The 17,449-nt window shown below is 44.1% G+C and overlaps 1 protein-coding gene across 4 annotated transcripts in view; it reads right to left on the bottom strand.

Annotated features, from left to right (window-relative positions):
• Positions 1-17,449, bottom strand: part of TASP1 (taspase 1) — a 161,668-nt gene that overhangs the window by 61,955 nt on the left and 82,264 nt on the right. For 3 of the 4 annotated variants that reach the window (XM_006260835.3, XM_019500827.2, XM_019500828.2), the window contains one exon: positions 868-978. The exons of the other annotated variant lie outside the window; for it this stretch is intronic. In XM_006260835.3, the coding sequence (XP_006260897.1) occupies positions 868-978 (111 nt within the window). The remainder of the gene's footprint in view (positions 1-867; positions 979-17,449) is intronic. 4 annotated transcript variants of the gene reach the window in all.

Here is a 17,449-nt window from a genome sequence, read left to right as displayed (position 1 = left end):
AGAACTTTTAAGTAAAGCTTACCACTTAGAATGGTTAATGAAACCATAATAAACTTTATTAAACAACAACTTCCATGGAGTGCTAACTTTTATAGAACGGCACAGGTTTCGCAAGCCCTGCTCTGCCCTGCTGTTCAGACAAGGGGAGGGAGAAATTCCCCTCTGCTCCCATGGGCAGCAAAGCCAAACAGGGCTTGGGAAATCTACATCAGGTGAGGGGAAGCCCCTGCACCAAGGGCACCCTGCACCCCACAGCTGGCTGTGGGGGCAGGCACCTGGCATGCTTATGCCTGCAGCCCCTAGGGCAAGGGGTACTTACCTGCTCTGCTCTGGGCAAGGTTTTTAAATTTCCTGCCAAAGCACAGAATCAAACAACCTGATTGGCTGAGCTCTGGTAGGGGCTCAGCCTGTACTAGCCTGCCCCTGAAAACACGAGGCTTCCAGTGTTTCCAGGGCTCTGCTGCCTTTCTTCTCCATACTTCAGGTAAAGTTTTTGGTTTTTTGTTTGTTTGTTTGTTTGGCGGGGTGGGGCGGGGCAGGGGGCGTAACGCTTTTTTCCCTAGACTCCCTCTCCCCCACAGTTTCAGGCCATTTCCAGCCAAACTGCAATTGGGGCTTTGGAGAAACACTAAAATTTCAGGCTTTCCCCTGAAATCCCCTGAAGCCTGAATTCGAGTGGCCCCTAATTATTCACCAAATGCAATGCACTATTTAACCTGTCTACACCTTCAAGACTTTTATGTAGCTTCACGAGAAATTACAGAACATGCAGATCTAATTTATACTTGAACAGACTGCTTTGCTTTTCAAACAGAAATGTTACATCATACAGGTTTAGTCAGTTTCCTGACTAACTTGTATACTTACCAATAAACTTGTTTTGCATAGTCTCTAGCAGGGCCTGGTGGGCATCTTCTGTTTGCAAAGCACGTGAACATTCTCTAGCCAGTATAGTCCGTACAAGGTGCTCTCCACATCCTGTATAAACACCACCATCAAGCATGATTAGCACACAGCTACCACTCTGCGAGCATCCAGCAAAGCTGTATTTGACAGATATCTAAACAAGAATGTCAATTTCCCTCTAACATCCAGAGTCAACTATATTCAACGGAAAAATTTCAAGCTTCAGGGCAAAGATACTCTAAGACAAAAAGATGCAAAGTTTAAATACACAGAAAGGAAGCAATTAAAGGTAAAACATTAGGAAAATCTCATTTTGTCTGACAGTCTTCATCAGATCCTACAATCTTCACCCACATGTAGTCCTACTTGTCACTGTTCTTTTTTTGTGATATCTTTTATTGAACCAACTGTACAGCTGTGAGAACTGAAACAATCTTTGCAGTTTGTGGCCAAAAGTTTGTCCAACTTCCCTCCCAGCTACATGGTTGGTACAAAAAAGAGAATCACAAAAACCAAAAGCAAAGCAAAACAAAACCCCACCCTTACCTCAAGAAGAAAACAACATTCACTGCTATTACATCAGTTGGTCTTTTCAACTATAGTTTTGCTACTAGCATAGTTCATATACCTGTTACATTCTTTTAGTACAGGAGTGTCAGATTAACCTGTTCCCACAGAAGGTCAGTCCACAAGCCAGACCAGGCCCACAGATCCCCCCTAACCCATGCTGGATGCAATGTACTTGGTGCCTGATCTAGCTGGTCCAGGAACTGTGCTGCATATGACACCTGCCACAGGTCTAGGGAAGGAAAGGGAGGCTGGGGGAAGGAAAGGGAGGGTGCCAAATGTGACACAGTCCGGCCACTTGGGCACCATAGCGTGGATCCCAGACCAACTGGAGCAGGCTCTACATGTGGTGCACATCCGGAGTCCTGCCCATGAGTCCCTGTCTGGTATGCGCTACGTGAGTCAATTTATACTCAGAAGTAACAGCAGGGGCCTGATGATAGGGCTTCGTAAGCAGGATCTCAGACATCCCTGCTTTAGAGTAGGTGCAGTTTGGATCCAGTTGTATACTGCACGTTTCACATTTTCTTGGGCATGCAGGGGCATTTATGATACCTTCCAGACTTGTATGAATCCATTACCATCCTTTTTTGTATTGCAGACAAGCAGATTTTCCTCCCTTGGCAGTGGGATGATAGACCCGATAGAATTCTAAACCGCCCCACTTATACTTATCTAAGGGAGTATAGGTTATCAGCCTTGCACCACATAACAAAAAAGAAGAAAGTATCTTTTCTAAAGAGTGAACAAGTCCAGTCAGTGTTTGGTATGGAGGTATAACAACTGCATTTCAAAACAGAAAGCCTTTTGAAATAGCCTTTATTTCTTTTATTTGTTCAGTTTTTTGTAGGCACACTGAAGTCCAATAATACTTAGCATTCACTTTATAAAATTTGTAGTAATGGCTTTTATTTTAAAAGGAAATATAATCTTTTGTGTCTGGCTTACAGTGTGCATCTTGAATGTTAAAGTAATGATAGCAGTGACAGCTTTAGACAGGCAGCTTATTCTTGTAAAGCAGCACACTATTTCTGTGGTTTTGCCCACAAATTCTATGGCCTCTCAAACTTGTCGGCTTCAACGTCTAAGAGCTATTCCAAAGCAAAGAAGGTTTCTACCTTGTTGCTTTAGAGAATAAAACTCTGGCTTAAACAATACCTGGTTCCATTGCTGGTGCAGCAATAGAGACAAAAGATAAAGTAGAAATGAGGCAACCTATTCCTTTTCTGGTGCAACTGCCCCCTCTTTAAATACAGTAACCCTGCAATCTAATCTTCCGCAGTAAGATCAGAAGCCAAAAGCAAGATGTCCAAAGGTTATACAACGTTCCTGTTACACGTATTAGTAGTTAAAGAATCAACTAACTTGATCACTCAGAACCTTGAATATACGTGCCTCCCCCTCTCCTAGTTTGCTACCCTTTATTCATCAAGACAGATCTGAACTAAGGCCTGAGGTTGCACATACCTACCATATAACACCCTCTACTGAAAACAAGTCATGATATACTTTAGCTTTAGCAAGTTAAATCGCACTGCAACAAAGCAACTTCTAAGAAAACAAGAACGAATTGCATATATACACTTATCCAAATCCTGTCAAAGTCTCAGTTCAAAAAAAAATCCCTTTAAAATGTCAGATTTCCAGGAAAGAATAAGAAGCAAAAATCATCTTTCATTAAGATCATACAATACAAAATGATAAACCCTGCTACAAGTAGTTATTCAATAGACTGGCTTATTCTAACATTGAACTGAAGATGATAAAGCAGTCACAAGTCAAGCCATATGAAGAAGGGTCAAAGGAACTAGGTATATTTACTTTGGGGGGGAAGAGGGAAGGAAATTAGTGGAGGGCATGAAAGCAATTTTAAGAAGTTTAAAGGGATTCCATAAAGAAAATGGTGAAAAAAACTGTTCTTTCTTGCCACACAGAGAAGGACACACAGCAATGGGTTTAAACTACAGAACAACAGATTCACATCAAGTCTAAAAAAAACCCTCAAAACAAAACAAAAAAACCCCCCTTCCTAACTGAGAGCAGTATGACAATATAACAAGCCACCTAGGAAAGAACAGCCCTTTCATTAGAAAGGACACTCATCTGCAATAATTTAGGTAAAGCAAAGCATGGTCTAGATGACACCCAAGGTCCCTTCCAAAACTATACTGACCATGTTATTTTCCATGCCAAAGAAGTACTCGGCTATTAATGAATCCCAGAAAAACAGGGCCAAGAGGTCATGTAATTCAATCTCGTTCAAGGCAGGATGATCCCTGTCTAAAATCCTCCCTACACAAATGTTTGTCTAACCTGAACTTAAATCTTTCAAAATGGAGATCACACAACCTCGCTAGGTGATCAGTTCCAGTGCTTAACCACCCTCAGAGTCAGAAAATCAGAAATTATCCCATAATTATGGAAGGTAAAATTATCTACAGAGGACATAGAAAACCCCGGAGGGGGCTACAAAATGCATTTTGTCCACAACTCGGGACTACATATTTCAGAACTAGAGAAACAAGGAAAGAAATTAGATTGAACAATTGTTATATCAGCCTCTTAAATTGAAGAAATCCTGTTTCTGTTGAAATATAAACATTTCTAATCCTTCACTTTAAATTCTTGCTCCAAATCTTTTGTAACCTTTCATAGAGCACACTTGTGGATTCCCACATCCCACCATTGTTTTTTGAGGGTTTTTGTTTGTTTGTTCATTTTTTAATGCATTCCTGGCCACGCATGTACAAACTGCATCTTTTCCTACTTGGTAAGTAAGGCAGTCAACTTTAATTAATGCATTTAAATTTCCATTCATGCAGATGCATTTATTTACACGTGAAAAGTGATTCCAAAAATAATTTATGGTAAAATTCTCCAATTAAATTTAATGACCATTTTATCATTACAAAAGGCAACTTTTTCTTGACTTTTACCATTTGAAAAATGGAAAAATAACTTGGTTCTTGGGCATGCTTTTAACAGCAAAATTTTATGATGCAAAAAAGTACAATTTTGAGTCTGTGAATAAAGTAAAATTAGAAAAGTCACTTAGACAACTCCATATTTCTGCAAGTTTGACTTCCTGCAGATGTTTTTAGTTCCAGATTTTGAAGAAACTCTGAAACTGGGCCTCAAAACAAGAGTAACCATCTTGACAAGATGTACAAATCTCATCTTTCCCTTAGAGAATGACTTTCTGCAAGAGCCATAACATTAATTTTGTTGCAAAAGCGAGACAGGAAACTGAAACTCCATTGTAAAAGAGCTGCAGTCCAATGACATTCTTGGAAAACCTACATTTAGAGAGAGAGAAAGGATCAACTATAAAGAAAATGAACTTACAATATTACTAACATACCACATATCCTCATGTCCCCAGAGATTAAGTGATTTTTTTCACATTCATGTCAACCTATTAATAAGGCAGTAAACTTAGAGTGTGCTGCTAGCAGTTCTTTTGGAAATCTTTCAACATACCACATGATTGCACTCTGTAGGGACAGAAAACTAATGAAAAGAATATTTTCCCAATTTTAAAAGGAAACATTTGTTACTTCACTTTTCAATGAAGCAGCATCTATTTTTCAACAAGAAAAATTATTATACATTGTATCACATAGTCCTTAATAGGTTAAGGGCTGGGGGGAGAATTTTCTTGGCAATATAAAGTAACAAAGCTTGAAATCTAGCAAGAACTAGAACACTGCATGCAGCCTCAGCAGCAGCTCCATATCTATCCAAACCTGAAAATGGTTAGGAATGAGTCAACAATACAGGGACATGGGATAAAACAAGCAAATTGGTAGAGAAACTTGTCTAGATTTTACAGCAGAAAAGTTTAGCATTCAAATTTGTGCTAAATGCACTTAATTTAGATAGAACTATTAATTCACTTTTGACAAAAATTAAATCGATCTATTAGCAATGACAAGAAAGTACGTTTTCATAAAAAATAGTAAACTTATTCATAGATTCATAGATGTTAGGGTCGGAAGGGACCTCAGTAGATCATCGAGTCCGACCCCCTGCATAAGCAGGAAAGAGTGCTGGGTCTAGATGACCCCAGCTAGATGCTCATCTAACCTCCTCTTGAAGACCCCCAGGGTAGGGGAGAGCACCACCTCCCTTGGGAGCCCATTCCAGACCCTGGCCACTCGAACTGTGAAGAAGTTCTTCCTAATGTCCAATCTAAATCTGCTCTCTGCTAGCTTGTGGCCATTATTTCTTGTAACCCCTGGGGGCGCCTTGGTGAATAAATACTCACCAATTCCCTTCTGTGCCCCCGTGATGAACTTATAGGCAGCCACAAGGTCGCCTCTCAACCTTCTCTTGCAGAGGCTAAAAAGGTCCAGTTTTTCTAGTCTCTCCTCATAGGGCTTGGTCTGCAAGCCCTTAACCATACGAGTGGCCCTTCTCTGGACCCTCTCCAGGTTATCCGCATCCCTCTTGAAGTGCGGCACCCAAAATTGAACGCAGTACTCCAACTGCGGTCTGACCAGCGCCCGATAGAGGGGAAGTATCACCTCCTTGGAAGCAGAAGGGGATGGGGAGGGGGGAAGAGGGGGGAAACGGGGCCAGACAAGAAGCAGGGGCAGGGCCGGAAACAGGGCTCCATCTCTGCCCATCTTTCTTGATGGGCAATTGGCTAGTGAACTCATAAGGATAGGGATACTTAGTATGGGGAATGCCTTAATAGGGTTTTGAAGCTCGATTTTGGTGTCTTAAAATCAAACCCAACTTATACACCATGCCACTTCAAAAAAGCCTAGCCCTGTCTGCTGCAAGCAGTGCTGCCGAGTCCAGTGCTGCTCACAGGGGATGGGGCTTGGCTTGGCGCTCAGCAGTGCCACTCACAATGGATGAGGTCAAGGATGGGGCTGGTCTTGGCACATGGCTAGCATAGCCCCATCCCTTGCAAGCCTGGCACCGCTTGCAGCAGATGGGGCTGTGCTTGGCTGGCGTGGCTCTGGCAGTGCCACTTGCAGCACTTAGGCCACTTACGGGGGATGGGGCCACATCAACCAAGCACTGAGCCTGGCACTGCTTGCAGAGGATCAGGCTGCGTGAGCTGAGTGCCAAGCCCAGCCTCATCCCATGCAAGCAGTGCCAGTCTCAGCACTTGGCAGTGCCACTAGCAGCAAACAGAGCCAGGCTTGGTAGGCGCAGCCCCATCCCCTGCGAGCATGCATCCCCAGCCAAGGGGCAAGACCAGCACCACTCACAGAGAACGGGGACTGGGACAGGCTTAGCACTCAATTGGCGTGGACCCACCCCCTGTGAGCAGCACTGGTGTGGCCCATGCAGCACCACTCGCAGGGGATGGGACTGCACCAGCTGAGCACCGAGCCCAGCCCTCCATACTTACCTGCACACAGCACTCAGCAGTGCCGCTCACAGTGGCAGGTTCAGCGCTCAGCTGGCATAGTCAAGACAGAGCAGCTTGCAGGGGACGTGGCTGCGCCAGCTGAGCACCGAGCCGGGCCCCAACTTATACACCGTGCCTATGCTAATACTAACTTTTCAGGTCAGAAAACCATGGTCAACCTATTTACCGTATCAATCTATACACTATGAAATATGGTAAGCGGGCCTTGGGCTGGAAAAGGTTGGGAAACACTGAAACAGAACATCTGCTTAAAGTAACTATTTTCTTTCCTCAAGAGTCCGATTTAGGGAAGTATGTACTGTTTCTGCACAAGCATAAACTCATGAGATAGGTTCTTCACTGGTACTTTGATTTATGAAACTCAAAGTGTGGACTTGGACCAGCTTTTTAATACAAGTTTAAAAAGTTCTTCAAGTTTTAAAGACTTAAATAAGCATTACATTTGCTTAGTCAGTCAGAGATCAAGTCCACAATTTCTGAATGGCATACTTTTCAGCCTTGCTAAACTGCATACCAGATTTTCTCAAATACAACACATACTTTCCCCCACCAAATCAGTCCCTATAAAATTGGGAGTGTATATTAAGCAGGGAAGCTGATTTTCTGGGCAGGATAGAAGCACCCTACTTTTATTCCTGCTCCACACTGTAGCTGCAGTCCTATGCATGCACCTGAGGTACTCTATTAACTTAATGACCCACTGTTAACAATTATTTATCTTTTTTAATGATCTTGATATTCCACTAATCAAGCTAACCTTTCTTATGACAAGTCTGCTGTCTACTAGCTGCTTCTGTTAGCCTAAGCAGGAAAAGGGGCATAAGTCAGCATGGTCCTTACTCTATACAGCTGTAACTCTAGAAAAATCTTTTCCCCCTTCATTCTGCCTTTCAAAAACAAGATATTATATTCTGGGCCATGTTGTGCGTAAGAAAATATGGTAACAGCATAATCCATGATAAGTATCCCTTTGCTTGGTTTAGAGATTCCACTGTAAAACTAGAACAGCTAAGAAAAAGAATCAGCTAAAAACTGTTGGGCCATACTATAATCTGTTTATTTGCCAAACACTAATCCAGTCCAGTATTAGTCTCTTCCCTCATCTATCAAAATATTTTCAAAGCAGCAGTTGGCAACAACAATGAATATGACTTTCCTCGAGAGTACTGTTTCTGCATTGACACGACTCATGAGATGGGTCTTCCACTTGTACTCTGATTAATGAAACTCAGGGGATAGACCTGGACCAGCATTTTGATACAAGTTTAAAAGACTTAACTAAAGCCAAACTTTTCTGAAAACTATGAACAAGCTAAAAATAAAAAGCCTTTTGTTTCTCTCATCATTCTATTCACCTATCTGCCTACAAAAATCCCTTCCTTCAAATGCATCCACTTCAGAGACCTCAGTCTCCAAGTTGGGCAGGAGTCTCCTGCTTTCAGCTGCCTTAGGAACCATTCCTGCCTGGAAATTTAATTTCCTGATTTGGAGAACTGAGATGATTTCATAGTATTGGTGGTATATATTCCTCTTGGAGCTCTGACTCATGGAATCATTATTTGCATTTAAAAATTTAAGTTTCTAACTCACGGTTGCAGAGAAAAACTTAAGAATATGACTCTTGAAGGCTGTACCAATCTTAAGGGGCAAATTCCTTCCTGACCCCAAATTTGGACATTGGTATGACCATGAGAAGAGCAAGAGCCTATAGCCAGGAACCTCTGGGTTTTCTAAAATACTGACAGAAATATAATTGGACCCTAGTCAAAAGCTTTATCTGTGGTCTATATCCAAGAGCTTCAGAGAAAGGTAAATCACCTTTTCCCCTACGCTGGGCTCCCATTTCCACAATTATAGTAAGAAGAGAAAGGTAGAGGAAGTTTTCAACAAAGGAAGAGGAAAGAAGGAAGAGGTACAGGTATAGAGGTAGACCTACCTAAACAAAATGGCTGGGTTTTTTTAAACAAAAGAATGGGTATGTTACAGAGAAAAATAAAACAACAGAAATAAAAAGAATGAGAAACCCAAGAGAGGCATCAATCAGAGTGACAGACCAAGAGGTGGTGAAATAAAGAGAAGGAAGACATGTACACCATCTTTTACCCGACTCAACAAGCAGCAGCACACATTCTGGCTATTGTTAAGGCAAGAAGTCTCTGAGCTCAACTGGGGCACCCCCACTTCCAATTACTGAAAAAGCCAACTTGTTCCTCATGGAGATAAATTAAATCCTTTTCTACATTCTTATATTATGCTGTGTAGGAGGCCATAACCCCATTAAGTATTTTTATTCAGTCTTATTTCTTCCATAGGAACTCTATAGTTTGTCATTTCATCACAGTGACATCACAAGCAAATAATCTAAGTTTTCTTTACTCTTTCTGACTATAGATGTTTGCTGTTTCTCCTCGGTTTCCTCTGAAATGAGGATGGAGCCACCTCAGCCCCACTGCGTACCCAGGGGGCGGCAGCATGCGCCATGTGTGGTGGGTGTGGAGCAGGTGTGGGGAGGGCTGGGTTGGGGCTGTGCCCCGGTTCTGGCTGATCCACTCCAGCAGGATTGAGTCTGGACCCAGTGCAGGGCAGGCTGGGGCTGCATGCTGCTGGCGGTGGCGGGGAGGCGCAGCAGGACAAGCAGGCTCCAGGCTGTTGCAGGGTGGGGTGGGTGCTGATCGGCTCAGCAGGGTATGTGCAGGGGTCCCCTGCACACATGTACACCCCACCATACCCACAAACCCTTCCCAACCAACTAAGAAACTGGAGTAGACTTCTAGTGAATAGACAGTAATTTGTATTACGAGGCTCAGCTAGAATAAGATAGATCAAATATTTATGTGAGGTGTTTGTGGGGTGTGTGATTGTGTGTGGTGGAGGGTTTGGGGGTATGGTGGGATGTGGATGGGGACCCTGCGCACACCCCCCAAGCCAGTCAGTACCCACTCCTGCCCCACAACAGCCCAGAGCCCACACATCCTGCCACGCCTCCCTGCCATTGCCAGCAGCATGCAGCCCCAGCCCCCCCTTCACTGGCTGTGGACTTGTCCCTGGCCAGAGCAGATCAGCCAGAACCTGGGCACAGCTCTGATCCAGCTGGCCCTGCACCTCCTCCACACCACCCGCCTGTGGTGCATCTTGCTGCCCGCTGGGCATGCAGTGGGGCTGAGGCAGCTCTACAGCTGGATTGCCTTTCTAGGCAGCCCAGGTGGCAGGAGGTTCCTTCCAGCTGCCGCCACCATTGGCCTCAGCCCTGTGGTACCGGCAGGGACCTGTGCTGCACAGCCCCGACCCCACACGCCCCATGCCTGCTCCAGGCTTGCTCGCCCAGGCTAAGCAGTGGCAGCACGGGACAGAAGCTGTTGCTCAGCATGGAGGCAAAGCAGTGCCTCCCCTCCTGCTGCCCGCAGTTCCCTTCTACAGCTGCCCAGAGCCCGTGCTGGGTTGCTTTGTGTCTGCTCTGCATTGCAACCACTGTCCCATGGGGCAACCAAGAGGTAGCAGTGACAGCAGCGGAGACACAGGGCGACCCCACACAGGCTCCGGGTGGCTGCAGCAAGGAACTGGTCACAGCAAAAGAGGGAGGGGGAGGGGCCACCTCCCCCCGCGCTGAGCAACAGCTTCTGTCCCGCACCACCGCTTCTGAGTCTGGGCAGATGAGCCTGAGCAAGCACAGGGTCAGAGCTATGCAGCAAGGGTCTCTGCCAGTACAAAGGGCTAGGGCTGGCAGCAGCAATGGCAGCTGGAAGGAGCTGCCTTTCACCTGGGCTGCCTAGCAAGGCAGTCCAACTGCAGAGTCACCCCAACCCCACTGTGTGTCCGGGGGGTGGCAGGACATGCCACAGCTGGACTGTGCCTGGGCCAGGGGACTGAGGGACCCGCTGCGGGCTGAACAAAGACCCACCACAGGCTGGATCCAGCCTGCAGGCCATATTTTGCCAACTCCTGCCTTACAATCATTAACGTATCATTTCATAATGACCTGTGGAACAGCTGAGTATTGTCCACACTTACTTACTAACTTGCCAATAATCCTTTGCAAATCTAGGAACAGAACCTATATCTTCAGCTTGCCAAGTTCTAGGATACTTAAATATATGGCCTTGGCTTCTTGGCCATCTAAACTGAAAGATGATCTGCCCAGTCTGGAGACCCTATTGAACTAACGGGCCACCATAAGCAGAAGAACTGATGACATCACTGCCCTCCCATATCCTCTTGCTTCTAGAGAAAGATCAAGGATCCAGCTCATGCATCATTTTGGCCACCAGATCTGAGAGAGGGTGACGCAAGCCAAGTTGAGAGACCTTCTTGGGACAGTGGCCAGAAAGATGCTGCAGAACAGCCATGCACAAGGATACCCTTTAGTGGGAATGGAGGCAGAAATGGAGGGTCCTTTGGTTGTTATCCTATTTCGGTTTTTGGAATTCAAAAATTCAAATACGGTTGTTGGATAGGGGGAGAGCGAGGAGGGCAGGAAAATATGCATTTTAGGGAACAGCCACAAACTCTCTGTAGGAAGAGTTGCAGAACTGAGAGAGAAATTGGGAGAGGGGCGAGGGATATCCGCTAGGTATGAAGCAAGGGAATGGGAGTGGAAGTCAGACAGGGAGGTGGGAAGAGGTTGCGTACACCTAGATATAAATGGGGCTAGAGAAACACAGTTAGCTTCAGCTGGAGGGTTTGTGCTCCTAGGCAATATGCAGGGAAATAGGAGTGGGTCGGTTGGGGTTTAAAAAATGTTTAAAGTGTCTATTGCAGAGTCTGTTGTTACTTCTTAGCTTGTGGATTAGCTGTCTTTTATTATAAGCTTCTCAGCTCTCTGTATAGGGTAGGACAGAAATCTAAAACAATAAACATACATATCTAAGTTTCCAAATTTTCTAAAAAGCAAGTCTTGTTTACACATATATGTCAGTACATGTACAAAGCCCAGTATGTATGTACACAGACTGCATGTTTCTTTAAGATGCATGCATTTGATAAATGCACTTAAAATTTGATAAAATGCACATAAAAAGAATCCTTTTGTAAATGTCAGGATCCAACACACGTTATTTTTCCTGTGCAAAAAATTATGCCACAGAGTACACATTTAAATATGCTGGTTCATTCTCAATGCACCAAGAAAAAAAGCTAGGATAAATTCACTTCTACAGACAAATGAACCACTTAGGCATTATGCAGTATGGCCATGAACTGCACACCTTTTATTTAGTCACTGCCTGAAAAAGCATGATAGGTATTTGCTGTATGCCTATAATGCTTTTAGCCTACAATCATTTGGATTTTAAAGAGCATACTAAAATTTCATCTTTGAATTATAGTTTATACTATGTGACTAGATTTAAAATTTAAATATTCAACCTACTGCCACCAAACAGCAACTATTACCATATCTCAAATGTTCAGCATTTAAAAATCTTCACTACTTACAAGTATTGCCCCTAATTTGGGCTTAATATCAGAAAAGGGACTATATTAATGTCTTTTTCTAAGCAAAGTAATTTCACTAGTACATTTTGATGCTTAAAATAACCACAACAAGAGTGCAAAAAACCCAGCACCATAAAAATGGTACATCTCATACTGTGCGAGCTCTGCATTTTATAATAATCTACTATCAATGGAACCAAGATGACAAGGCAGAGGAAGGCCTTCTGTAAGGCAAGGGCCTCTGAGCAGCGTGTCAGAAAGAAATTGTTTTTCTGCTTCTTTTGATGGGCTATGCTTTCAAGTCAGGAAATTAGAAACAGGTGTGCCAGAGGGCACACACACATCCATGCACCACACTGAAAAACACGCGTTTTCAATTTTCAGACATGAAAGAGACTCCTGTTGAATGGAAGGAGAAATGAAAATCCAACTCTGTCTCTGCAAGCCATATGCAGAGAGCTTATGGAGCTTTGACAAGCTGCTGACTTCGTCTAGCTATTGACATGTACTGTTCTTCAATACGAAAGCATAGAAACTTGTTTTAAAACGAGTACAAAATGGAGAATTATACTAATCATATATATTAGAGAAGTTAAAAAGTTACCTGGTTCACCCCACTGCCAATGACAAAAAGTTGTCTAAAGTCAGAAATTACAGAATATTTTTATTTTTTCCAACTACTTCAAACACAAATTTTAAAAAAGCCCAACAATTTTCATAAGATTTTGTTATTATTTTCTTTAAATTAATGGCACTGCATACAGAATTCAATTAATAACATCACAGTACATCAGATAAATTGCTATACTGTACAATCTTGAGTTTATTTTCAGCAATAGCCACAGGTGATATACAGCAAGATCTAAAATGCTTATATTACTAATAAGAAACACTAATTTACCTTTAACTCTGGTTGTCATTAACAGCATTTTTAGAAAAGTTTGAATAAGAACCAAATAAGCTAATTAAGCTTTTAAAAATAGATTTGTTGTTCTACCAATACTATCCTAATAATATAGTTAGTTGCATAACACACACACGCACACACAGAGGGTGCAGCTACACAAAATGCTTAACATTAGCACAGTTTACTGCGAAGTAAATATGCACATCTACATGTGCACATGCTTACTATGCAGTAAACCTCCCTAATCTCACGTAAATTTGCCACCTGCAAGTGCAAATAGCAAATTTACTCAGGATTAGTACAGCACTATAGCACTTGTGTAGACACCGAACTGGGAGCAAAACCTGCTCCCAGTCAGCCATCCACTTGGGGGGGCGAGACATAGCTCCCTGCTCCCAGGAGCTGCCTGCTGCCAGAGTGGGCTCCACCACAGGAGTCAGGGTGGGGACTATGTGCCCGGGTCCCAGCAGCAGGGAGTTCCAAGCCCCCTGCTCCAAGATCGTGGTCGGGAAGCAGGGGCTGGGAGATCTGAATTTCTCAGCCCCCAAACCACCATCAGGATAACCGAGCAAGAGGCTGGGAGACCCTTCTCTCCCAGCAGTAACTCCACAACTGCGAGGCCACTGCTGAGAGACCCTTATCTTCCAGCCGCAGCCCTGCGGTTGCGGAGCTACTGCTGGGAAAGAAGGGTCTCCCAGCAGCGGCCCTGTAGTCCAGGAGCTGCTGCTGGGAGATGAGCATCTCTCAGCAGGGGCCCCAGTCCCGAAGCCAGAGCTGGGAGCTCTCTGCTGGCAGGGGCTGGAGAACATGTTCCCCAGACAGCTACATGAGCATGGAGCTGGGGGCAGGGGTGGGAAGCATTACAGATCAGCATAATCTGCCTGGCAACTGACTCCCCAGCCCAGCCCCTGGCTTCTTTACTTTTCATTCCACCCAGGAACAGCACACACCGACTGCTGAAACTTCCTTAGCCTGACGAAGGGTTTTTGAACCCAAAAGCTTGCTTAATAACTATTCTCCAACTATTTGGGTTGGTCTAATAAAAGATATCAGATTCACCCAAGGAACCTTGTCTGCCAGATCAGCATAGGCATTCAGCAGAACTTTTACTCCAGGAGATCTCTTTGTTGAAACAATGCAACTAGTAAATGAATATTGTTTTTGTTCCATCTTCCATAAGACATTAGGTAAAATTATTTACTAGTATCTGTACCACCCAAATGAATTTATATTCTTCCTCTCTTCCAACAAAAGACAAATTTTACCCAATGTAAAAACCAGAGTTTAAGTTGCAGTATAAGCTATGATTCCAATATCCCTTTATATTCTCATACCTTAGTTCAAAGCAAGCTGAAAAACTAGATGAACACGAATGGGTCTATTCACTGGAGAAAATAGAAAAGAGATTCCAAGATCATCTCTGAGGCATGGAGCTGAGAACGCTCTTGTGAACAGCAAAGTGTCAACTGAGAAGGTCTTCAAAATGTTCCTTCCAATGGGCACTGATGGCATGCCTTTCCTTGGTCAGGTCTCTTCCATCCTTAAATCTCAAGGGGATTGGTCCTTGAGATGAATAGACAAGTGCCTGGACTGTAGATGGCTGTGGGAACACTAAAGAAACTGCACTTATTGTGGATGTCAGCTAGATGTTGAATCTCCTTAGCCTTGTCTTGTCACCATTTGTTCTTCATATCACGGGTCCTCATTTGGACCCGTCTTGGATCATCAGAGATTCCATTTCTTCTGGTTGGAGTTGGTGTCATTTTGTGAAGTACAAAAAGCCTTGCACTTGCAATTGATCAACTCTTGGATCTCCTGGTCACTCTCAAACCAGTCTTGATGCTTCCTGGTAGAGAACCCAAGTGTCTCTTCACAGATGCTGATGATGGGCCTTAATATACTGCATTCTCCCACTGCTGTTGATTAGAATTCACCAGTTTTTCATCGAGGCACTGGTGCAAGAGGTCTTGCTTACTTCGGTCCTTGAGTCCTTCAATGTTGATCTTTCATCAACTTTGCTTCTGCTGCAGCCACAGTTTGGGGGCCAGTTTGAGTGACATAACCAAGTGGAGGAGTTGGTGATCAGTTCAGCAAACATCAGCTCCAAGCACAGCTTAGGTGACAAGGATATTTTTGTTATCGTCTGTGCCCAGGATTGCAAAATCGATCAAGTGCCAGTGCTTAGATATTGGGTGATGTTTTGTGCCAGTCAATCAGGTGCCAGTGCTTAGATATTGGTACTGTTGCCGTGATTTCTTGTGCCTACTTTTCCAGCAGATCAGGATGTTGGTGATGATGAGTCATCCATGTTCTGCACATTTGGTCAAGAGGAGGATGCCACTGGAGTTGACCTTTCTTACTCCTTCCTTGACAATGGTTCCATTCCAGCAAGTGCTATCATGCACTGCTTCAAGCACATACTCAGCTAGCATGAAGCTTCCTAGAGTTTCAGCCAGCACTCTAACTACCATATGGAAAAAACTGAGCTTTGTAAACTGCTCTACTGCATTTTTCAGTCCACTTTCTACAATTCTTCCCAGCAGTTCCAATCACGGCCTGTTACTATATTCCTGTAACCTGGGCCCACTCCCTCGGAGGGATCCTAAGCCAGTAACTACATTGGCCAGGGATGCCCAGTGTCCAGCCAGTGGGTCAAATGTGGTCTGTGGAGCCTTGGAATCTGGACCTTAGGGCTCCCCAAGAGTTGAGAAATTTGGCTGCGGGGGGGCAGTGGCAGTTAATACTGCCACCATTCCTTGCTGCCAAAATCCCAAACCCTGTGAGCTGGGTCGGAGCCAGGTCACAACCCTACCACCCTGCATAGCAAGATCAGGGCCAAGCCACACCACCTTCCCTGTGCATGGCTGGGTAGGGACTGGGCCAATCCCCCACCCTCCACAGCTCGCCCATGCCCCTTTCTTCTCCACACCCCCCTAACCCACTACAGGTTTGCATCATGCCCCTTTACCTCCACCCAGTAAGGCTGGGGCCAGGCCACACCCCCTCCCCCTGCAGGGCTGTTTCAGACCCAGACAACACCCCTCCTATTTGCTAGGCCAGGCCACACCCCCTTCCCTCCTGCCCAGAGAGGTCAGGGCCATGCCACACTCCCTTCCTCCTGGAGGGTCGGGCCAAACCTCCTCCCCATCACAACTGGAATGGGGCAGGACTGGCTTCCTGGTCCCCAGATGGGGCCCCAGTACACCTGCCCAAGTCGCTGGATTGAGTCCATCAGCCGGATCTGGCCTGCAGAGGGACTGGGAACTGCCCATCCAAGCCTTATGGACAAAAAGGTTGAGCAGCACTGACCTAGGCAGGCAGCCACATCACAGCAGACTTCGTAAAGGTACCAGAAGATAGCTACCTGTACTTCAGCAAGTGAGAATAGGCAGCCTAGAGATAAACAGACTCTCTCCAAAAAGTCACATATTACAACTGGGACATCTCTGCTCTATGTGTTTCCTCAGATACCCCCACAGGGTATACTACTTACCAATTACATCCCCAGTTTCTTATTTCTTATAGCAACAGAAATGACTAAAGACCTGGAAAACTACATTTGGTAATTAATTTAAGAAGTTCAACCTATTTATTCAAGAGAAAGTTAAGAGATAGCTTAATCATCACGTGGAAGTAAATGCAGGGAAAAGATTCTGATAGAAGGTTCTTTTATCTAGCAAACAAGATCATAATAAGATACAACGGTCAAAAACTGAAGCTAAATGCGTTTGGAATAGAAATTAGGCACAAATTTCATTGTAACAGGAGTAATTAACCTTTCAAAATGTACAAATCATATGATGGACTCTCCTAATCTGAAGTCTAACAGAAGATGACTTTCTGAAAATATACTCTGATCTGATGAAGGAAATTACTGGGTGAAAATTTATGACCTGTCCTATATAGGAGTCAGATGAGACCACAGCAAGCTCGTGGCTTTGATCTATAAATTATTCATAAAGGCAAAGGTTCTACCTGCATCTGATCTTGGGCTATTCCTGCACAACTTACATGTTATTTTTCTTAGGTTACCTTAGTTTCCTCATTTTTGCAATGTTCTGGGAAAGATTTTCCACATAGACCGTTTCAGGAATACATTAGGCATAAGCAGCACAATAGAAGAACTTTTAATTCTTCCAAAATATAGCTGGCAGTTCTTCATTTTATGCAATGACACCACAAGAGGAAATAAAATATTCAATATATCATTGGATGATTTTTAATTCTAGCCTAGGATCACAAACACAAAA

The sequence above is a fragment of the Alligator mississippiensis genome, chromosome 1 (assembly GCF_030867095.1).
Source record: "Alligator mississippiensis isolate rAllMis1 chromosome 1, rAllMis1, whole genome shotgun sequence".
Lineage (NCBI taxonomy): Eukaryota > Metazoa > Chordata > Crocodylia > Alligatoridae > Alligator > Alligator mississippiensis.
This window is presented reverse-complemented; position numbering and strand designations above follow the sequence as displayed.